Here is a 23908-nt window from a genome sequence, read left to right on the forward strand (position 1 = left end):
TCTGCACGTTTCCTCTCTTGGCTTGGCCCTTGCTCCTGGCAGTGGCTGTGCAGTCAGCAGGTTCTGAGCACACCAAAGATGTTTTTGTTTCATTTGGGGTACAGTACTGGCTTCCTCTGTGGCTTTCTGTTTTGGTCTTTCACACGCAGGCATTCCTCAAAGCATCTAGGGATCCTGGCCCCACGTGTTACCAGTGGGCACCAGAGAACCCAGAAGCTCTGTGGGCAAGGCCTCCCTGAAGGCCAAACCCCAACCCAGGTGTGTGTGAGGGGCACGGGGTGGCCTCTCCTTCCCTCTTTCAGGGTCTGGAGGCCTCTCTCTCTGCAGGTCAGACCCCAATGTCTGCATGGAGGGCGGAGCCAGTGGTTGGGATGGTGGGCAGGGAAACCTCCACGTTATGGATGTGTTACACCTTCTGCTTTACCTGCATGGTAGTAACTCCACATGGTGTGCAGGGACCAAGCAGGACCCACTCACTGAGGGAAGACAGGAGGGGTCACTGCTCCTTATGCCTCCAGTGAGGCTCTAGCAAGAGGCCTGGCCCACACCCACTCTGGAGCCATCTAGGCTCCGAGTGGACATGGCCCCTGATGGCTCAGGCTGGGCTGAGCCTGTGCCCCACATGCTGAGTTCTCACTGCCCTTCCCAGTTTGCTGGCTGCTGTGTCCTTTTCCATTTCTGCTCCTGTGACTTAGTGGGCCAGGACAGGAAGAGCACAGGCAACATGAGCTGTGGTGTGGACCACCTCTGGATGCGGTCACCATCTTCACAAGGGACCTGAACTCAAGGCCAACCATGGAGCAAAGTGCAAGATCCCTTCTCTAGGTGCTTATCTGAGCAAAGACACCCAAGTGCTGACCAGTGACAAGCCAGGCAAAGGGCTGGGAAGGATGTGCTTGCTCTGCACAGCCCCTCGCTTGGTGTGAGAACCAGCAAGGGTAGAGTGGGACACGTTCCCCAGGGCCATCCTAACAGGTTTTGGGGTGCAGAGTGGCCACAGGCTACCCAGAACTCTTCAAACAAAACTCCAGCATTTGGGGTGGGGTCAAAGCCAACGAGGCCAGAAGTGGTCCAACTGAGGCAGTAAATATCTTCTCCACCCATGGACAGGCAGGGATAAAAACGCCGAAGCCACCCAGTACTAGTAGCCCTCTCACCACTGTGGTGACAAAGGCACAGGTCTTGGGACTGGCTTGGAGGTAACAGGGGTCAGGTCTCAGGGCAGAGCCTGCACAGCTCTGGCCCCTCCAGCCCCTGCACCTGGCATTTGACACGGTGCTGCTGCAAAGCCTTCACCAGCCTCTTGCCCAACCTGCACCAAGCAACACCAGCAGCAGATGCACCTCCTGAGGGCCCACAGCGCCCCCCGGTGGGCACAGAACCCGCTTGCACAACTCCACCGCCCCATGGCCAGCCCTGTCCCCTCCTCCTGCAGGTCCCTGGAGGGCTGTCCCCGTACAGGCCTGCATGTGCCTCACTCACCCCACGAGAATGGAGTTTCTGAAAGGGGTTTCAAGGGAGCAGAAGATGGGCCGGCCACTCCTCAGGAGTTGCCCTGACCCCTTGGAGGCCTCTACCACAGGCACAGCCACAAAGAGCTCCAAAGAAGCAGAGTGGCACTTGGGAACCTATGCCTTAACCCTGTGCAACAGGAATGCTGATGCCAGTGTGTCCAGAGCCAGCAAAGCACACCACTTCCCCAGGACCTTCCACCAGCCCTGGACGCCCCAGGCAATCTTGGAAAGGCCAGCAATCCCCCTCCCAGTTTTCTCTGAGCACCTGGATTCAGAAACAACACTAAGAGCTTCTGAACATACTGTAAGGTGGAGGAGACTCCCAGGGCTGGTCCCACTCTAAGCAGCCACAGGGACACTGAGCTCTGGCCGCAAGGACACAAGCCCATACCCATGCAGCAGCGTACTCCTCTCTAGAGCCACACTCTGCACTTAGCAGCCACCGCCCCCGCAGACTCTGTCCCCATCCCCCTATACACATTGCTTCTACCTCCTCCCCTTGCCTCCTCTACCTGCCTCGAGGAGGCGCGGGCCCTACCCACCTGACATCTCCTGCTGTCTCACACCACTGCAGGCTCAGTGTACCCCAAAACACACTCAGGACCTCTGCCAGCTTCCACAGATGAATGCCCCATCCCCACCTGCTCCTGCCAAGACCTGGCTGCCACCACTCCCTCCTCCTCACCCAAGAGAAGCCTGCTGTTCCCACCATGGCATCTCAAATCTGACCAGAGCCCCAGGGCAGGTGAGCACGGCCAGAAGAGTGAGCCCTGGCCCCCACCAAGCAGCACCATGGGTGGTTCCAGCACCTGTTTACCTCTCATACATGAGCAGAAGGGAGGGAGCCGCAGGTGTGTGATGGGCGCTGCCCCCTCCTCCCGCAACATTACAGGGGCCTCAGGAAAGCTGTCTGGTCACATCCTTAAGCCTGTCGCCTTGCTCCTTGGCCCTGTCTCTGGCTGGCCTCCCTCCCTCTCCTCCTCTGGGTGCCTCCTCAGTTCACCCACACCCCCATCTTCCTCCCATTTCTAGGGGGGTTAGAGGATGGGCCTGGGGCCTCTCACCAGCTGTCTGCTGTACTCTATGCAAAACGATGTCCTCTTGGGTGCAGGGCCCTGACCTGACCCACAGGCAGTGAGAAGCCTGCTGGCCAGGCCACAGATCCAGGCCACTCACCAAGCTCATCCCCTGTACTTCAATCAGCACCACAAACAGCAGCTAGAGCCCTGGAGACAGGAGAGTAGAGCTCAGTCAATCAGGTAACAGGCTAGGAGAAAGGAATGGAGATGAGCAGGCAAGGAGGGAGGGTCCCCTGGAAGCAGAAGGGTAGAGACTATCTCCTACGAGAGGACAACAGCATAACAGGGTAAGCCCAAGCAAGCCAAGAGCCAATGCCAGGGCCCCAGGGGACAAAGGAGATGCCAAGGCAGCCACAGGACAGAGAAAGTATCTGCAAACCACATACCCACGATAGGGTTCATACCCAAAAGGAGCTCATGGGACTCCAGGGCAAGAGATAACGGACAAAGGACCTGAATAGACATCTCCCAAAGTAGGTAAAGGTGGAGGTGAGGCCTGTGCCTCCACTTTTCCATGTAATTCTGCTTGCTGACCAGGCCTAGAAACAGGGTACTTGGAGCCTGGACATCACTGTCACAGCCAAAGGCTACACGACTGTGCTTTAGGCCTCAGCAACTCAGAGCCCAAGATAGGACAACGTGTTCATCTGTACAGGGACGGCCACAGTGGGTGACAGCCCAAAACAGCTGTGATCCACCAATGCTTAAAGATCGATATCCATCTCTCTCAACTCTCATCAATCAGCTTTAAAGAGGGCAGGGCTCAACACCCTTATTCTGAGAGCTAGGGGATGGAGGGAAGGATCCAGCACCTGCCCCCACTCTCCCACAGTACCCATGCAGCTAACAGGACGCTCTTGTTGCTAACGTCTTCCAGCTAACAAGGCCGGTGATGACAATGTGCGACCAACAGCCAGCAGGCCTGCGATCCCATGGATCTCAGGGACCACTAATGGCTGGCAGCATTCCCAGCAGAGGCAGCCATCTCACACCTGAGGAAACAGCCATACCACACCTGTGAAGGAGTTTAGGTCTTGCTAAGATGAGATCGAACCATAGGAAGTCCAGGGCGAGCGACACCTGGTGACCAGCATAGCCCAGATAGGGGCACAGCAACAGCATGATCTGATTTCCTCAGGAGCACAGTGTGAGGAGAGAATGAGCCCTGCAGCTCAAGAGTGGCCAGGCAGCTGCTCTAACCAACTAGACACATGAGCTTTACCTGAGTCTCAACCAAATAAACTGGGGGACACAGGAGGCAGGGAAATGCATATGGAGCTATGGAGGAATAGACAGACATCTTTGGGAAAATGCAAACACTGATAGAACTTTGACAGTGTTAAGGAACTTTTACTGCTTTGGGCATAAAATTTATTGTGGCTACATTTAAAAAAGCTCCCTATAGGGCTGGGGATTTAGCTCAGTGGTTTTGTCGCCTGTTGTGCAAGCACAAGGACCCAAGTTCCATCCCTGGTACCAAAAAAAAAAACCGTCCCTATCTTTCAGAGATGTACACTGAAACACTTTCCAAGAGAATCTGAGGCTTCAAGCACTTGGATGGCAGAGGAAGGTGAAGAGCGCTGAGCTGGGCATCAGCATGCCCCTCACCCCCTTCTCTGCTGGCTACATGTGCAAGCCCCACCATCAAGAGCAGAGAGCACCACTGAGCTGTCGATGTGTGGGTGGTCAGGGACAAACTCCCACTATCTGGTGTGGCTGCCCCCAGAGGAGTTGAACAGCCACACTGAGGGAGGCAGGCAGGGGTCACCTTCCACTCTGCCAAACTCTTTGACAAAGGCTTTCTGGAACCCCAGGACACCCTCACACAGCCAGGCACACCCCAGCCCAAACTGCTCGAAAGCCAGCCTCATGAGTGAGGTCACAACCACTTCCTTGCTCCTCACAAGCACTTCCAGCCTCTCATCACCAACCTCCATGCACCATGTTACACCACGCAAGGCCACACCCTCCATGTTTCCAGCAACGACAGCTGAGGAGCCTGATTCTCTTAGTGTTTGTAGATGGTCTCAAATCTGGAGGCAGCAGCTGTCCTTTGCAGTGATGCTCACCCATATCCACAAGCTCACAGATGGAACCATAGGACTCCCAGGGGACAGAGCCCACAACAGGGCCCTGCAAGAGGTGCCCCTGGGCGTGGACACTCTGGCCAGGCGGGCCTGGGGTAAGTCCTGACTCTGGGACTTCTCAAAGCCTCCTCTACCTCATAGGGCAGCTGGCCAGGGCCCCCAGTCAGGGACCAAGGACCCACACACTAACCAGCCCCAGGGAAGAGCTCACAGAAAGGGGTGCTGACAAACCAATGGGATCACGTACCTCCAGGTCACATGGAGCCTGACACATGGGCACAGTGGTACCCTGCTGGCCCCCAGCTGCGCACATGCCCATCCTGAAATAGGACCCAAGGGAAAGGTAGGGCACAGGGGAAGATGGAGTGGGTCTCAGGCCGAGGGAGGGAGCCGGGGAGGTGCCTGAACCACCACATCCAGGAAAGGGGAGGGAATTAGAGGGAACTCAGGGCAGGCCTCTGTTCCCTTCAGGGCCTCAGATGGCGGTATCAGTGGCCCAGGGCCCAAGGCCCTAGGAGAGGACATCTCAGAGAAGCAAAGGTGCTCATCACAGTGTTGACCCAGGAAGCCAACAGGGACCTGTGAAGGCTGTGCGACAGCAGAGTGGGGCACTGACTGCATTCTGGCCATGGCACCCTTTCAGCTTGTCCCACCAGCCCGTGTGAAAAAGACTCTGAGGCTGTGGAGGAAAAGGTGGCTGAAGCTGGCATCCACCTGTCTGCACTGTCTGAGGCAGAGGGTCTGTCTCCCTTCCCCCAGCATTGTGACCCAGGGCAGGCGGCCACAGTGCCAGCAGGGAGGTCCCAGTGTGCTGCAGCCCCCTTGCACATCGTGCCTGCTACAGGGAACAGTTCCCTTCACAAAGTGGCTGCTCTGATACCCAGAGCTTGAGTCACTCCCAACCACTGCAAGTGGCTTGAGCTTCCCAAACCCATTTCTGCAGCCCCTCACTCCATGCAAAGGGCGCACAAAGAAGGTGGTCTAGGGCCTCCACAAGCTCTAAGCCTGCCTGGCTGCCCTGAACACCGAATTGGGGCTGGGTGGCTCCTCTAGGAGAGACAGCCCAGCAGACCTGTCCCGCCTGATGCTCTGGGCCACAAGCAAGCTGAGCCATGAGAAGGGCCGGCCAGAAGCTGAGTGAAGGCAGCAGAAGGGCTTCCTGTCCATAGCTTCTCCACACCCACTGAACTGAGCACACATCGGCGGGGCATCAGCCCTGTGAGATGCTGGGACACAAAACCTAAGAACTGGCCCAGCCTTCTGGGGGAAGGCCAGCACATGACATCCCCGAGAAGAGATGTTATAAGCGAATATGCAGTGCAAAGAAAGCCAGCATGCAGGACAGGAGCAAGAGGCAGGAGGTGAACCTGGGTCATTTCTGGGCAGCCTCTGGCTGTTCCCCAGACAGCAGAAAAGACAGTGCAGCGCTGGCCAGAGATGCAGGACAGGGTCAGGAGGATGAGCCACTATTTCAGTCAGGCGAGTGTTCTGGACTGTGAAGCATGTTTATTTGTTGCCACACTGGGGGGCACCAGGAGGGTTCATGTGGGCTCTGAGGATGCATCTACATAACACAGTGGATGTTATAAAACCAGAAGTTCAGGGAAAGGTTGTGCCAGAAGAGGAAGCGCCCCTGGGACAGAGTGTCTGGAAATGGGCTTCAGCACTTTTAACCTCAGTAAGTTGGAAAAGGCTTAATGCAACTGTTCAGCAATATGAGTGTGAGAGCTGTGATTAAAACAAGAAGCAAAGAAGACCTGAGGTTTCCTCAAACAACGTAGAAGAGGTGCTAGTGAATCAACAGAAGAATGGAAAACTGAGCTTCATTAACAAAGACTGCTTTAGAGACCTTTCCAAAAGAAGTGTGGGTTGTGACAATTATGTAATGGAGGCATTTACTCGGGGTGACCTATACTTCTGTACCACATTGTGTCTTGACCTAGGGTCAGCCACCAAGCTCCTCAAGCAGCCCTTCTCCTCCCTCTACTCTATTTTCTACCCTGTCACCAGAGAAGGGGCCAGTCTCCATGGTCTCCAACAGTGGCATGTGGGGACCCAAGGGACAGCCATGTCCCCACCCTGCAGGCCGCTGCTCCAAGACATGCAGAACTGAGAGCTGGCTGCCCTTTCTCTCTCCATCCCCTCACCTTGCTCTGCACTGGCAGTCCCATGCGGTCACTCCCACAGCACACCCAGACATGCGGGTTGTTTCTCCTGACACAGATACAATCACCCTCACCTCTTCCATCTTCCTCTGCCTCATACTCGAAGTGACAAGAGCCTACCTCATAGTCTGTGAACAAGGTAAGGCTCTGACCCCTCAGTGGCATCCTCCAGTGGCGTAGTACCTAGAGATGTGCACACAAGCACATTCTACTCCCTGTCCGGGGGAATAAGCATGTGACCCTCACTCAGGAAGAATGGGTGGGTGTATGTGTGCACAGAGAGAAAAAATGATAAAGTAAGTGTAAGACCAACGGTTTGCTCATCAGCTGACTTTCCAACGCACTGAGAAGCCAAGCAGCAGAAAGCTGGGAGAAAATCTATGGAAAGCACTTAACACCTGGAGAGCACTTCCCAGGCCAAAGGGCTGAGAACGCACAGTGCAGCAGATCTTGTGAGATCAATCAGGTGTTGAAGGCCTGTAGCAGACAGAGGACGCTCATCACCAACGGCAGGGGGCAGAGAAATTGAGGGACCCCAGGACATTAAAAACCAGAGGAACTGACCAGGATGATGTCTGGGGCTACAAATGCACGTAATGTTAGAACACATTACCCTGTGCACTCAACTCAGGAAACACGTAGTGCAGGAAAGTGCTCTGTCCAGGGTCCCCAAGGAGGTGCACAGCGTGGTCAACCAACACCCATGTTGCACATACAGGTGAATGCTGTCAGATGCCTACCAAAGGACAAGTAGCACGTGACTCCCAAGGCATGGCTTAGAAGGAAGGCCAAAGTCAGACAAAATGATGACAAGTGGTGGGGAGGCTGGGTGGGCAGGAACCCTGCCACATGGGAGGATTTCGCCTCAGCTAACAGCAGCCACACCAGATGTGAAACACGCAAGCCGAGCAAGGATGGCCACATGCCCACTGGACCTTCAGCAGCATGTGGGGCATGATCTGAGCACCATCAGCTCTGTCTACGCTCAGGGCTGCTTGCACTGCTTCACAGACACAGGCCAGGCGCCCACACCCAGACTTGCTCTCCCAGGAGCCAGCTGTCCCGTCTCCTGCCTCTAGCCACTGGGAAAGCATGAATCTAAAGTCCCTCAGGGTTACCTTTCAATTGAAAGACTTGTCTTTGTTTGGTTGGTTTGGTTTTTTGAGACAGGGTCTTACTATGTGGTCCAGGCTGGCCTCGAATTCGTGATCCTCCTGACTTGGCCTCCCAAGTGCCAGGATTACAAGAATGCACCTCCACGCCAGCTGAAGGATTTCTTTTGATGGACAGAAGGTGCTTAACTTGTAAATCAAAGTTTTCATCTTTTCCTTTAAGTTTAGTACTTTCTGGTCCTCTTTAAAGAAACTTCTCTTAACCAAAGGGTCAAGATCTAGAACAGTGTTCTCTAAGAAAAATGTAACACAAGCCATAACAGGAGCCATGGGTGTAATTTTAAGCTTTCAATGGCCACACTGAAAAAGTAAAAGAAACAGAATTTTTATTTTTTAACCCAAAATTTAAAATGTTTTCAGCATGTAATCAATATAACAAGTACTAAGAGGACATTCTGTTATCTTCTGAAGTCCAGTGCCGTTTGTACAGCCAATCTCCAGTGCTCAACAGCCAGGCAAGGGCAAGACCAGACACATCTAGCCCTGGGTCCTACCTGACTGAGCTGTTTCTTTCCATGGAGGAAGGGATGAGCCCAGACTTAAAATACACCCGGGTGACTCACTAAAAAGACTGGCTGGCTGCATTGTTTTAAGGTCTCACTGAGGGTTTTTCACTTTATTCCTGTTTTCAAAGACAGCCTCTGGCCTCACAATTCTCTGCTGAAGACCTACTTCCTGCACCGCCTGCCCAGCTCCCACCTTCCTTCCTCCTGCCTGCTGCTCAGTAAGTGAGTCAGAGCCTTGCTTTCCGGCTCCTACACCGCAGGCTCAAGCTACTCTCTGGCCCATGTGTACCTTGCAAGTCTTGACATAAAATATTTGTGTTCTCTTTCAGCAAAAGGCATTTCTTGGGGCAGGAATTTAGCTCAGTGGTTCTGCCGCCTGCCTTGCAAGCGCAAGGTCCTGAGTTTGATCCCCGGTACCAAAAAGAAGACATTTCTTATTCCCATAATGAGTTTATTCTTTCTGTCAGAAATGACAGAAAGTTGCAGTGCAGGGAGCACTTGTTGAGTACATTTAAGACCATGTTCCAATCCCTGGCACCAGAAAACAAGAAACACCACAGCAGCGCTCCTGTACCTGACCTGGCAGGGAAAGTGGTGCTCAGAAGGACAGGGCCAAGGAGTCTCCACCATTCCCCATCTACTCCAGCATGGGAGGATCTTATAGCTCCAAGGACAGCAGTGTCAAAACAGCACTACCAGGTACAGTGGTGCGTTGGTTTATGAACTTAACTGTTTCATGACTTGGGGAAGATGGCTACGGTTGTATTTGTGTGGGGAAAATGGCCCAGCTCGTGTCACCCAAGGCGGACTTCGTGACAGTCCGGATCTAAGGAGCAGCAAATCACAAATGCTGCTACTCGAATCACGGCATCCAGAAAGTAGCAGCTGACCCAGCACGCAGAGCACCCCAAGGGGAGCAGAGCACTCAACACTACTATCCCCTCCACTGTACACAGCATTTCTGCAGAGAAATCAGAGCAGAAGGCCTGCAGGCCAGAGCCCTGAGCACCTGAGCAGACAGTGGCAGTGTACATGGTCTTGCAGGAAGTACGCTTGCCCGGCATGCCCCTGCAAGACGACACTAACTTTCCATGAACCAGATGCCCAGCACTGCTTCAGCCAAGGTGGAGGTTTCCGTCAGGCACAGGAAAAGGGCTTTTAACACAGTCCCACCAGCTTGAACCACATGTGTGTGGTTCCATCAGGCGGCTTGACCCACTGGATGAGACTGTCCCATGCCACCTGATGGGACAGTCATGCACATACCACCAGTGGTCAAAGCTGGCGGGAACGTATCACATTCAAATCAGACCCACCTGGCAGTGAGACAGAGGAATTACAGCCCCATGGTGAACATGTTAAAGACAGGTCCTTCTGACTCTCCTGGTGACAGTACCACCTCCAGACAGACCTTGGCCTCCACTACAGATAGATGAGAAATGCTGCAGTCAACGTCCCCAAGATGCACAGCAGGAGAGGAGACAGGGCCCTCAGCATCTCATGCAGCACTGCTCTCGCATGCCATGCTGCCCAGCCTCGGGGCAGCTGTAGGCACGGCTGGGGTCAGACCTATCAAGCACACTCCCTGCCCCCATGGAAGAGAGAAGCCCACTCTGAAACAGGAGCATATTTTAGCAGGGTGGGGAGGGGGCAGGAAGGACATCTGCAGGGAGTGCTGCTGTCACCAGAGAGAGGCTGTGCCCACAGGAGACGGAGGTGCTAGGAGTCCTCAAACCTATGCCAAGGGATAGATGCCCAGCAGCCTTAGGGGAGACTGAGCCTTGCACTCCAGATCCCCATAGGAGGCATGTCACAGAATGATAAATGACAAGAAAGCCCTTCTGGGTACACCCGGCGATGTGCAGTCATAGGGCAGACGGCGGAGCACCTGTATACCCTCCCCGGCCTCTGAGCTCTTTTGGCTCTTCTCTTGTTCAACCATACCCCCAACAGCTAGAGAAGGATGAAATCAGAAGAACGGGGCGGGGCGGGGGGGCGGGCAGCTCTGCCCCTCAGGCAGTGATAGGAGCCGCTGGTTAAAGAATCAGCCTCAGAGCCCCTAATATTCACTGAGCTCCCCAAAGGATCTGATTAGTCCAGGGCTTCCCACCTCACCTGGTCATCTCAGGGGCAAGCATTCCTGGGGTACTGCTCCGCGCCCACTGCCTTTGCAGCATGTCCCGCCGTCTCAGCTCTACGCAGATTCCCTGGGGGCCGAGCAGTGCCAAGTGCCAGTCAGCCCCAAGTGTCTTCCTAACAGAGGAGCTAAGCAGTCAGTTCCAGCCGAGGAAGGGGCAGCACAGGGCCCAGGAGATGCCAGGAGTGCTACAGTTCCTGCCCTGTCCCCAGCTGGTACCCATCCCCTGGCCTAGGTCCCAGCGCACACGCGCGCGCACACACACACACACACCCCCTCCGAATGCAGCCTGGGAAGGGGAGTGGTGGAGACGGCCCTCAGGCCCCTGCCTGCCCACTGGGTCTGCACTGGCTTTCATCTGTCTCTAAGAACTCACTTGTGGCTAATATCTGAATACTCAAGACTCATACCCTTAAAAGGCAGAGAACTTATGTCTGCCTCATGAAAACAAGACCAAGTCAAGGTAAAGTGGGCAAGGACCAAGCAGATGATCACAGGAGGAAACCGAAAGGTGAAGGGCACAAGGACACCAACCCACTGCCCTTGAACAGAGTGGATGGGCCCTGGTCTTGGCTGCCAGCTAGCCAGGGCCTCTTCCCAGAGGAACAATGTGTGTGGCTGGCAGAGAATACGAAGGTTAGTGTGTGCCACTGCTGCCAGCAGGGAATGCAGGCACGCCTGCTAGGGTGCTACTCAGGAAAATGCCAACTGTAGGCAGTGCACAGCCTAGAGGCATCCTAAATATCCAACAACAGAGGAACAAGTAGGTTTGGGCACACCCAGAGGCAGCCCTGAGAATCTCACACTCTCTGACTGTTTACTGGCTCAGCAAAGTCCACACAGGGTGTGGCATGGCTTTAATTTAAAGTTTAGAATAACTGTCTGGGGGTGGGGTGGGGGGGATGATTTGCTTTTTATTTTCTATTTTTTCTGTGCTTTGTACTTCTACAATGGGCAAGTAACACCAAGTTCCAGAAGAGCAGGGACCTTGTCCCTTCCAGTGTTGTCCTGCACAAGCCACAAAACACACCCTCAATATTCCACAAGTACTAGGCAAACAAAGCTGAGCCCAACAGAGGGTCCCGAGTGCGTCCACACACCAGGCCCTGGGGAGCAAAGTGGGCATGTCAGTCCCCGCCCTTTGGAGGCACATGACCTGGTGGGTGAGGAAACCACACACAACAATGTTGTCAGGCACAGCCTCTCCTGGGCCCCTTTGACATTATGGACAAGGACCACCGGGAAGGGGCTGTCTAAACAGAAAAGCCTAAACTCGCAAGGAAACGCGCCCCTCAAATCTGCCTTCCCAAGCAGCTGGAAAGGATTCCATCTCCACCTAGGACTGGAGGTGCCCTCCGGGCTCCCTGCGCAGGCACTCTCTGTCTCCTTCACGGCACAGTGGCAAGGCCCAAGCTGTCTGCAATATGCACACTTTCCTCTCTGTCCTGTCACCAACAACACAATGACATGGTAGAAATGGCCACTTCAACTTTCCACCCAGTCTCCCCAGGTGCCAGGCCCTGGGTAAGGCACCTCTGTGGGACCAGCACATCCCCAGGCCTCATAAGGCAAAGTAAATTACTCCCATTTCATAGGCAGAAAGCAGAAGCCCACAGGCTGCAGGACAGCACCAGGATCACCATCCTGACTGCACCCCCCACCAGCTCACCCACAAGCAGCTGTTACAAAGGCACCCACCCAAATGGAGCCATGCTGCCACAAGTGCCAGCCGCCTGTGGCATCAGGGGCCCAGCTTCTCTGCACTGTGAAGTCCCTGCTGGGATGAGCAGCCAGGGAACCCAGCAGGTCCTGCCAGGCCGCTGCAGTGTAGGCACATGTAAAAGGGCTGAGCAGCCCCCAGAGAAGCCTGACCAGACATACAATGAAGTACAAAGTCATCCAATGGGGCTGTGGCAGTACAGGAGCAGGCTGTTTGCCCAAGCCTGTCTTGTAAGGTTAGACCTTCTTCCTCCCAGCACCACATGGCTGTGCGCTAAGTGCCAGGCATAGTGGTCCAACAGGGGAGTCCAAGCTGTGCAGGAACTACTGGGTACTGATGACCCCCGGAAAGGGACCCGGCTCAGGAGCTCTTCCTAAATGAGAGCCACCCAGCACTTCTCCTCAAGGGTGTCCCCTCCACTCATCAAGCCTGGAAGCCAGGGGATCACTGCCTTTTAGGTCATGAACCTGCCAAGACAATCTCTGTGCAGGGTGCACTCAACTGGGCCAGAAGTAGCGCCTATCCAATCTGCATGGCCCCAGGGCCCAATGGCGGCACAGGCTGTGCCCCTCACCTGCATCTGAAGTTGCCCCCTGCAGAACCCTCCCTGTGCAAGGCCCAGGGCCCAAGGAAGCCCAGGTGCTGGGGCCGGCTCCCTCTCACCTACACCCTCTTGGCACCCCAGGGTGCAGCCCCACCAGGCACCGAGCTCCCCTGCCCAGGAGGTGTATTTACACTGGCTGCTTCTAGTTAATAAGTAGCTGAGACTGGGTGGTAATCACTAGTTCCTCCTACCTGCTGGATGGGTCACTCTTCCCACCAGCTCTCCTGGACTCCCAGCTCCCAAGGGCCCAAGAGCTCAGCCCAAGAGCACTTAGCAAACTGACTGCCTTCAGAAGCCAGGCCCACTGGATGCTGTGCTACAGAGGAGAGCCCCGCAGGCCTCAGGCTGGAGCAAGGCCTCCACCAGTCTCCCTAAAACAGCCCTGGTTCTCACCAAATCCCTGTCTACAAGCACCATGAGACCACTGCCACTACCAGGCTACAGCATGGCAGCAGCTGCTCCTGCTGCAGTGGGCTGCACTTACCTTCACTTTGCTGGGGTAGAGAGCAAGGCAGGAGGCAGCCAATACCTGAGAAGTTCGAAGAAGAGTCCAGGGAAACAGCAGTCCAGTGCAAGGATGTGTGGACAGCAGATGGTAAACTCTCTTGCTGCTCCCTTGAGAAGATGCTGAGAGAAACAGGGCCCAGCCTTGTGGTTCACCGAGGCAGGCTAGGGGGAACTGCTCCAGGGGTAGGGTGAAGCTAACAGAAGGTGCCCAGGAGGCAGCAAGAACACTGCCAATCCTAAGCAGACTTCTCTCTTCCCCTTGCCCACCTCCACATGGGCATGCAGCCCATCACAATGTGAGGAGGCTCCTTTTAGAAGACATCATGGAGAGGAGGGTGCTAGGCATGGCGTCTAATCATGGGCCTCACTGCCATGCTCTGGCACTGCTGGGCAAGACCTGGTTGCAATAACCATTGAGGGAGGGGAAGACTGAGGAAGCAAATATATAATAGGCAGGAAAGGCAAATGGCCACACTCTACCTCACAGTCAGAGGCCACGAGGAAGACCAGCAGGGCTCCCAGATGAGGTATAAGGGAGCAGAGGGCAGGCACAGACAAAAGGCTGCTGTGCTGACAGGACCTAGTAGATCTGCAGGGGCTCTGGGCAGATGAGGTGCTGTCAGATCCACGACGGAGGGGCAGGGGATGAGCCAGACTGCTGCATGCAGGGCAGGGGTGGGCCAGGGTCAGAGCACGCCACACGGTGGCCTACGTGCTCCCCCACCTGCTACCAGGAATGCCGGCACCTGATTACTCCGTGATGGCACACAGGCCAGCTCGAAGTCACAGAGGGAAGGTACAGAGTGGCTCAAGGAAAGAGTCAAACCAGACTGCCCAGCCTGGGCCCCATGCCCTACACAATCTCTGTGCAGAAGTCAGTGCACCTGCGCCCTTTGCCTTGATTGGCCTCACCTGCCAGCCAAAAGGAAGGCTGCAAACCATCATCATCACTCCAGGGATACTGAGATCTCAGGACCAGCTGACTCAGCGGGCCCCCTGTGTCCAGCGTCCCCAAGTGGAACTGTCGGCAGAGCCCCAGCTGCACTGGAGTGCCTTGCCCTGAGGCAGGTTTCTCCTCTCCTGTCTTGAATCCAGGTGGCTGTGACTCCTGGACAACACAAAGTAGCAAAAATTATGCCCCTGTCTCCCAGCTTCCCAGTGTGGACAGCCATGGACAGCCCTGGGGCTCCGTGCCCAGTGTGGTCCAGGCTCACAGGCCAGCACTCTGCAGGGCACCACAAAGGCATACCTGCCTCTCAGCCCCCTCACGGACACAGGGTAGAGCACCGCAGAAGCCCCACGAAGCACAAAACGACACCAGAAGCCATGTGGAAGCCAGCTTGAGAATCAACTAGCAACAAGGAATGCCATTCTTCTCATCACTTTTTACTCTGGAAAGTAGTTACTTTTTAAACTAAAAATGGCACTTACGTTAATAATACTAGGTTCTTATTCTTTTCAAATGAATTAAAGGTTTTTTCAGGCTTTTTGATTTGTATAGTTTTGTTTTTGTTTTTTTGGTACCAGGGATCAAACTCAGGACCTTGCATTTTTGAGGCAGGCATGGTGCCACTGACCTAAATCCCCGGCCCGATTTGTATAGTTTAAGGACTGAACACCAATGAGTGCAGAGCAACATCCCCAGCCCTTATTTTTAAATTCTAAAACAAGATATCACCTAATTGCACAGGCTGGCCTCAAACGTTCAATCCTGCTTCAGCCTCCCAAGTAGCTGAGATTACAGGTATGCACCACCACACCTGGATTTTAAATCTGTAATACAGTAAACACTGCAGCTACAACCCATGGAAATCCAGCATTTTTTCAGAGTGTAAAGAGGTCCTGAGAGCAGACAGTTTGAGAACTCTCTGTAGACTGAGGACATGACTCCACATGGAGAGAGGCCCCCATGGCCTCGGTGGGGAGCAAGGAGCCCTCAGGCCTCCTACACCAGCCACTGCTGGAGGTAACAGAGTGACGTGGGGTAGGGCAGGAGAGGTGAAGGTCCCTCACTGAGGCAGGAGGTTCCAGGGAGGGGAGGACTCACCTGCCGGGCAGCAGTGGTAGGTCACAGGCAGAGGCAAGGTGACCAGTACTGCCCCAAATACATGCAGTGTGCAACATGGCCCAGGAAATGCATATACACACACCAGCCCCCATCTCCCTCCATCTGTGGGATCTATCTGGACTCCACCAACCGAGGACCAAAAATATTCAGGAAAAAACTGTCTGCACTGAGTATACAACAGGACTTGTCGTTACTCCCTAAACAATAGAGTACGACTATTTATACAGCAGTAGCACTGCACTGGGTTTGAGGAGATCCAAAGCTGACTTACTGTGTACAGGAGGATGTGCACAGGCTCTGTGCAAGCAGTACACCATTTTACAGAGGGGGTCCTAGGACCAATCCCCAAGGGTACCAAGGGACAGATGCACCAACTTTAGGTTCATAATATTTCCAATGTGGCATTACAGGGTTTCTTTTGTTAGTTTGCTGTAGTTCACATTGTATTTCTTGACATCAAAAACTTGGTTACTGATGCCACTGATACATGCATTTGTTTTGTTGTTACCAAAACACAATGAACATATGACCTCTGCCATAACCTCACAACAGAGCGCTCACCTGTGCTCCCCGCCACCGCTCACCTCACCCCATCTTCAGTGCGCGTTGCCCTCACATTTCCCCGCTCTGTGGCCATCAACAGGCCATGCAGCAAGTAAATGGTTCCTGCCCACTCTTCCTACTCAACTGACAGAGAAGCCAATTCAAAAGCACTCCCACTGGCTAACTTTGGGACAATTCACTCATCAAAAGTAATAAACTAAAAATCATGACAATAAAGACTATTCTTGACTGCAAACCCAAGAAACCATGGGGGCCGCAGCAGAAGCAGGCCATCCGACAGAGGCCTGGCGCTCCCCTGGCACCTACCTCACCAGTGCAGCCTTGGGGCAGCTTCTCAGGGGCCTCCTAGAACCCCTGCCAAAACAGCTCTCCCACCCCTACCCCGACATACCCCAGCTTCCTTACTCCATCCCCTCAGCAGCAGGAAGCTACATGTTCCCTACAGTTCAGGTCCCCAGGACCTACTCAATCCAACCACATTTTCTGGTTCATATCTTTGTACCTCTCAACACCACTGCTTATGGGAAACTGTCTTAACAAATGGGGCACCAAAAGAACAGATTATGGAGCAGAAAAGCAGACATGCAGGGAGCAGTGCTGTATAGGACATGGAGGCAGGTGAGGGACTCGCCAGGCTACACATAGCCAGACCCCATATGGACACAGAGTGAGTGCACGCCACACCCAAGCTAATTTTACGCTCCTAGGCTCACTCCCAGGGCCAGGTCGGCTCAGGCATCTGGCTCCTTGGGGCCACCTGGCACTGTCAGGCTTTTCCACAGACTGGGGACATAGCCCAATAAGGTGGGGCTGGGAACATGGTGGATTCAGATGGTGCAGTCCAAACCCCTCAAGGGCTCCTGAGGCTGTTCCTTGTGCCAGCCCAAGGTAGGAGGGGAAAAGGTGGTAATAAAAGAGAAACTGAAAGGAAAGGCCCTACCTAGAAAGACCATGGTCAAAGCCAAAGTGTGTCCTCTGCTCCTGCCTCTCAGCCCTCCACTCACCAGCTCCCCTGGGTGAAGCCACACACCTCTGTAGGGGCACCTTGCCTTCCAAACACCACAATGCTCAAGCACACTGCCCAACATCACAGCCACCCAGCATACACACAGCATTCAAAGACATGACATGGACTTAAGTATATCACGCTGCACCCTGGTGGAAATATCCACCAACAAGGAACCCCTGGATCAACACAGCAGCCCAGGTGGTTGTGTGGACAGACAAAGGAAAGTTCTGAAAAGAAGGAAACTAGGAAAGACATGTGCAGGCACAAGCTATGGCAGAGATGTGTGGCCCACTCCAAGTAGGGCCATGGTCACACATGGTCACACACCCTGCCAACTACCTTCTTCTCCCTTTAAATTTCCACACTTCGTTTTTATTTCAATTGTCCTACTTCCATGTACCCAGGCACTGTCCCACAGAACTGCAGTGAACACCAGTGGGCATGCCCTAGTCACAGAAACCTGTGCAGAAGGAAAAACAAACACAAGGCAGTAAAGAATGGGAGGCACTTCTGCCAAGACAGGCAGGAGCAGCACATGCCACCTTCCCTCCAGGATCAGCCTGAGGAGGTGGGCACGAGAAACCCCAGCTCCCTGAAGCTTGTCCCAGTACTGGTCACCACCAGCAGCAACAGAGGGAGCAACCCAGGGTCTGGTTGGCTCAACCTGCTGCCTCCTAAGCCTAGGCCTCGCTCGGTGTCCACAGCAGAGCTAAGCAAACACAGGAAGTGGGGTTTGGTGTTTCTGTTTCCATAGCTACTATGGGGCTGATGCAGGAAACTCTGGGCTAAAAGATCACTGACACAAGTGTCACCACTGAGATGGCCTCCAGGACCCTTCCCACACAAGTGACCACAGCGGAGGCCACACTACCCCCGAGACAAGCCTTTGTAGATGAGCACAGCCTCACCTGATGCCCACCCTAAGTGTACCCACTGATACATGATCAGCACGCAGCCCATGCACTGGCTCCCTAGGTCCTTAGAAGAGGCTTGCTGAGCAGGTACAGGGTAGGCAACCTCAGGCAACAGCTGGATGTGGGAGGCATTGGGGAGGACGAACACAAGTCTGCTGCGCTCCCAGACACACCTGTGCTTGGGAAGCCAACCCTGCTGTCCACCAGCCCAACACAGCAGAGGCTATCTTGCCACCTCCAATGGGGTCACACCCTACCGGTGACTTGAAGGCTTGGAGGGCACTTGGTTCCAGGCCTTCTGTGGGATGCAGGACAGAGAAATGACATGTTGCTGAGGGCATCCTGGCATATATGGCACCCAGGATTATCTTTAAAGGGTCTCTGAGTACAATACTGCCCTAAGCAGATAGATACCTTCACAAACCCAGCCCTAAGACCAACTGGGAGAGCCATCAGGGAGAGAGGCTAAGACACACCCTGCAGCAGGGCCAGCCTGGAGAGCTGGAGGCAGAGACAGCTCTTGCCTCTGTGCCTCCATAAGGACTATTCCCACTTCCGGGGCCCCACCTTTTCTTTCTCCTTGGAAAATTAATAAAATTAAACAAATAAATAAATAAATAAAGGCACCCTCCTGCACACTTTGTACTCCCTCCTCCTCCATGCTTGCAGGGCACTTGTCCTCACCCTTCCTGCCAGCCTGAGAACCCAAATGCTTTGATCATGAAATGCTTCACCCCCAACACGCAGCCAGTCAGGACAGCCAGAAAACGCAGGACCCTGGCTAAGGGAGAAGTCTGGTACATTGTCAAAAGAAAGTAGGTCATAGCAGGCCATGGTGGCACACGCCTGTAAGCCCAGCATTTGGAGAAGCTGAGGCAGGAGGATCACAAATTAAGCCCAGCCTGGGTGGGACCCTCAGTGAGAGCTTGTCTCAAAATAAAAGAGTAAAGACAGCTCAGAATAAAATTCAGAAGTGTAAAGTTCCTAGATTCAATCTCCAGTACCAGGAAGAAAAAAAAAGGCTGGGTCACAGCAGCATCAGCAATAACTGCAGAGAAGGGACATACCCCTGTGTCCGCCTGCGGGTGAACAGGGAAACAAATGTGCAGATCTCCACACGTTGCCTAGGATGGAACTGCTAGTGAGTGCAACACAGATGAACTTTAAAGGAGGCAGTGCCAGGGAATTAGCCCAGTGGTTCCGGCGCCTGCCTTGCAACTGCAAGGTCTCGAGTTTGATCCCTGGTACCTAAAATAAATAAATAAATAAAGGGTGCACTACCTACTGAATCTGCCAAAAGACCTGATAGCAGGACTCCATTTGTATGAAGTGCCAAAACCAGAAATCTATAGACAGAAAATGGATTAGTGTTGCCTCAGGCAGGGGCGGGGCAACTGCAGTGGACCCAAAGGTTCTTCTGATGGTGATGGCAACATTCTAAAATTAATCCACAGTGAAGGTTACAAAAGCCTGTAATTTCACTAAAAATTATTTAATTGTACACTTGAAACAAGCAAACTTTGTGGTATGTAAATGATACCTCATGAGGCTGTTGAAACAAAGCCCAGAGCCTGGCAAGTCCAGCTTGGTGCCAGTCACAGGAAACACCCTCCCAGGAGCAAAGCAAGGGGGAAAACAAAGCCATCCACACTGCAGATACCTGTACACAGGGCTCTCCTGTTCAGAGTGAAAGGCTGCTGTAGGCAGCTCCAAACAGGCTGGAGAGGCCTGGGGCCATTTAGCAAATACCTGGCAGCTGAGTAAGAGTCACATCCGTCAGCTGTGCTCTGCATTACCTGGCCCACACGGGCTTCTGCCTTTCACCAGCACTGGAAGAGCTCTACAGGCCACCTTGCCCACCATCTCGGAGCCAGGAGAGGGTCACTGTGATGGCACCTGCAGCTCTGAAAGAAGAGCCACGACTGCTCAGGAAAGGCCCTGCCAGCCATGCTGGAGAGGCAGTGCTGCAGGGCGGGGCAGATGTTCACGGTCAGGGCGCCCCACAGGAGGGCTGGTATTCGCCCACCAGTCAGAAGGGGAGGAGGGTATTTCCTTTTCTGACTCTGAGGTGTTTAGCAGTTTCTGGAACCTGCTTTCTGTTGGATATAATTTAAACTGCACTCCTACTTTCTGCTCACAAATGCCTGTTGCTGCCAGCAAAGGAGACAAAAGTAGCTCCTAAAGTACCAACCACCACACAGAAGAGTCCTTCCCTCTCACAGACAAGTGCAGCCTCCCCTTGGGTGGTGCCCTGTCCTTGGCTGCCCAGAACAGCTTGACTACACAAGAGGCGGTAATCCTTTGCAATTTATAAATTAGTCTTTGTAAGGAAAAAAAAAAAAAAAAAAAAAGGAAGGAAGGAAGGAAGATGTCTAACTATACAATACTTCAACAGCAAGCTCAAGGCAACAGCAAGCACAGGAAACACACAGGAAGAGAGGCAGCTGAGAGCCATGCCTCACAATACACTCCAGCAAAGTCCCAGCAAGGCCCACCACTAAGTCCTGGTGCCGAGCTCCGCTCTGGCTTTCCAGGACACGTTTCCCTCTGGGCCTCCCTTCCTTCGGACAGCTGGAGCATGGAAGACAAGGCTGCTCTATGCTCAGCAGGCCTGACTCACTCCCTCAGTGAAAAGGAAGATATGGTTTTCATTTGCATGTCTGTAGACCACTCGTTGGTCATAATAAAGGGAGGGGGGAGAGCTCTGCTACCTGCTACCCTCAAGTCCATCCTTTGCCATCCAGTGTGAACAAATAAATAGAAACCCTTTCTTTAAAAAAAAACAAAAAAAACCTTTTAAGACACAAGAAAATTGTATTCCAAACTACCTACCTAGTTAGTTGACAGTAATGGTTTGAATTAAGAAAAATATCAAGAAACAGTAAAAAAAAAAAAAAAATTTCCTAATTTTTCCAGTCCAGTCCAAATCCCAGTTAAAGGATTAATGGCAGATGAAAGTCCGAGCACTGAGCACACAGAGGCCCTTGGATGGGAGCTTCACTCATGCTGAGCCCTCACTATCTCTCCTCCAAAGAAGCCACCCAATGAGGTGACAGTGCACACAGTGGGACGGATCAGGGTGTGTGCGACTCACTTGTGCTGCAGCTTTCCTCTTATCTTTACAGTAGATAGGAAACAAGGCTGAGGCAGGTGGATCACCATGAATTTGAGGCCAGCCTGGGCTACACAGAGAGTTCAAGGCCAGCCTGGGCTACAGAGCGAGATCTTGTCTCAAAAAATACATACATACATAAATAAATACATAAATAAATAAATGAAAGAAAGAAAGAAGGAAGGAAGCAGAAGGAGGAGAAATAGAGGGCTACCTGGGCCACCTTGGCTCCACCATTCCGGATACCAACCTAAAACCCAATTCTCAAGAAGGAAGTATGCTTGACGACTGAAATGTGTCACCTAAGAAAGGAGATTATATTCAATGAACTGTTTAAGAATGCAAGATTCTCAATGACCACTCACTGCCACCCACTGAATGTGAAAACATATGTACACAAAGACAACCACACTGCACCCTAATTACTCCTTAAAAGTTTCCATTGCCCTTTTGGAACTGAAACCTTGTTTTCATAGAGAGACAGCAACAATGCTCCTTGCCTCCCCAGGGGCCTCAAAAGCACCAGCGTCTCACTGCCCTTCCACCAGCACCTGGATGGTTCCCAGCCTAGGGCAGGAGAAGAGGGCTCAGCTGAGCTTCCTGGGTAAGCTACTTGTGACCTGAGGTTTGACAAGAGTCACAAGAACCAGGCCCTTGAAAGCCCGACGATAGCTAATGTCTGGATATTCACAATGAAAACAACAGCAGAGCTCGTAAAGCACAGACCTTGGTCAGCTCAAAGACTGACTGCTGGTCAGCCTCCAGGCCCAAAGCATCTGCTACTTATGGACACACAGACACACCGCGATGGGCACTTTCCTCAACAACACAGCTGATCAAGCAGGTCCCCTTGCCATGAATCCCTGTGAATGCAACTACTTCAAAACACACTCACTTGGAAGCAGGCTGCCTCCAGCACGTCCCTCCCAGTAAATACAGAGAGCAAGCATCTGATTCCAAATAGGGTGAACACAGCTGTGTGCCCTGCACTCTCGGAGCCTGGGGACTTCAGAGATCTGGTACAAGACGTCTCTCTGTACTTGCAGCTGCCAACATTTACCGTAAGCCAAGCATGTACTGGCCTTTACCTCAGTTTACCCTTCCACAATACTGTACTGCAAGTTGCACGATTTTCTTCCAGCAGGTGACTTTGATGAGCAGCTCTAGAGAGGTGTACACTGCCAGTAAACAGACAGGTGGGGAGGCAAGGCTGCCTCTCCAGGTCTCCAGCGTCGAGTCCCGCACTCAGACTCCGGGGCCCCCAGGGCTCCTGACTCACTCCCAGGCTGCGCGCCTCCGGGTCTGCGGGCTAGGGGACAGTACAGCCCGGGGGGGTGGGGCAGGGGCTCCATAGCCTGAGGTACGGTGTCCGCAGGGCCCTCCCCGAGCTCCCGAGACACTGGACCCTTGCCCACCGAGCCGTCCCGGCTCCGGACCCCCCACCCACCCAAGCCCTTGTGGCCGAACCCGACCCGCGGGAAGAAGCTGACTCCGCGGAAGGGCCGGGATAGAGGCGCCCGCCTTCGGCCCTCCTCAAAAGTAATTTTAAGTCACTTCAAGCAGAATCACTTTCGCAGGCTCCGGGACAAGGGCGACCGGTCCTCGTTCGTCACCCCACAGCGAGGGGACACGGCCTCGCGGGATGGGGCCTCGCGCTCGCCCCGCCGCCGGCACAGCGCCCTTCCTCCGAGCCGCCTGGCGCGGGCCACCGCCCCCAGCGACCCCGTCGCCGCCCAGGCCCCGGCCCCGGCCCTCCGACCCTCGCCGCCGCCCCGGCGACTCACCCGATGAGCCAGTCCATGGCTGCGCGGGGCCGGCGCCTGCTCCGCCTCAGCCCCGCCGGCGGCCGGAAGTAAACACTCGCTCGCTCCCGCCCGCCGCCGGAAGTGACGCGCGCGCGGCCTGCTGGGACGCGTAGTCCCGGCGGCCCCTGCGGCTCCGCCCGCCTCACGGCCACGGGGCTCGCGCCCTCGCGGAGCTTGCGGTGTCTCGCAGTGCGAACCTGCAGCGCCCGGGACCGTAACCTGTGACCCTTGCCTCGGGCCTCGGAACGTCCGGGACCCCGGGAAATTGTCCTGTCTTCTGGTGTGCCAGACTCTGAGCGCCCTGGACCCAACCCGTGTGTCCCAAGCATGTTTGTACCCCATGTCCCCAGAATGTGCCAGGGGCCCCCCGAATTCCCTCTGACAGTGCTACCTAGGCTCTGCTGGCCTGGCCTGGCATGTCCTTGGCCTAGTATGCCCGTGTCCTGGCTGTGACCCATGTCCCCGCTGTCCCCTGTGCCTTCAGACTGTCCTTTGTGCCCGGCTCTCCCTCTCCGTGCCCTTGGGCTGTTCCTGTGACCCCAGGCCCCACCTAGTTCCTGCGCCAGGACTATTCCCCACTGCACCAACTCTCCCCTGGTTGACCCCTCGCTCTCAGGTAGTGCCCTGCCACCCCAGCTGTCCCCCTACATCCATTCTTGTCCCTTCAAGTCCCCTTGTACCCTGGACTGTCTCCTTTTTCCATGAGCTATACCCCTGGCTCTTGGCTGTTCTCATCTTGTATCCTCTCCAGCCCCTGGCTCTCTCCATGTTCCCAGGGCATCTGTCCTGCCGGCTGCTTTGTCCCAGGGCCTGGCTAATACCAGGAGCTCAGTGACGGCCTGTAAAGGGCTGAATCCCCCTCCCCCCTCCCTGGGAGGATGCCTCTAGGAGCACAGTCAAGAACAGGGAGTTGCTCAGCAGCCTCACCCCCCGGGACATCCTGTA

General features: G+C 54.2%; 1 protein-coding gene across 4 annotated transcripts in view; it reads right to left on the minus strand.

Annotated features, from left to right (window-relative positions):
• The window catches only part of Mob2 (MOB kinase activator 2), a 60052-nt gene extending 37023 nt beyond the window's left edge, over positions 1–23029 (minus strand). The window contains exons 1-3 of one of the 4 annotated variants that reach the window (XM_004851616.4): positions 22943–23008; positions 14404–14599; positions 13514–13611 (exon numbers count right to left, since the gene is read on the minus strand). In XM_004851616.4, coding sequence (XP_004851673.1) covers positions 13514–13611; positions 14404–14439 — 134 coding nt within the window. In that variant the 5' untranslated portion in view covers positions 14440–14599; positions 22943–23008. Of the gene's footprint in view, positions 1–10638; positions 11448–13468; positions 13612–14403; positions 14600–22942 lie in introns of those variants that run through there. The other 3 variants (XM_087211494.1, XM_004851618.4, XM_021263998.2) reach the window with 3 other exon arrangements.
• Positions 23030–23908: the final 879 nt, after the last annotated feature.

Source organism: Heterocephalus glaber, unplaced genomic scaffold (genome assembly GCF_053883595.1).
Source record: "Heterocephalus glaber isolate CG9 unplaced genomic scaffold, H.glaber_assembly_v1.0 deba00001428, whole genome shotgun sequence".
NCBI classification, from domain to species: Eukaryota; Metazoa; Chordata; class Mammalia; order Rodentia; family Bathyergidae; genus Heterocephalus; species Heterocephalus glaber.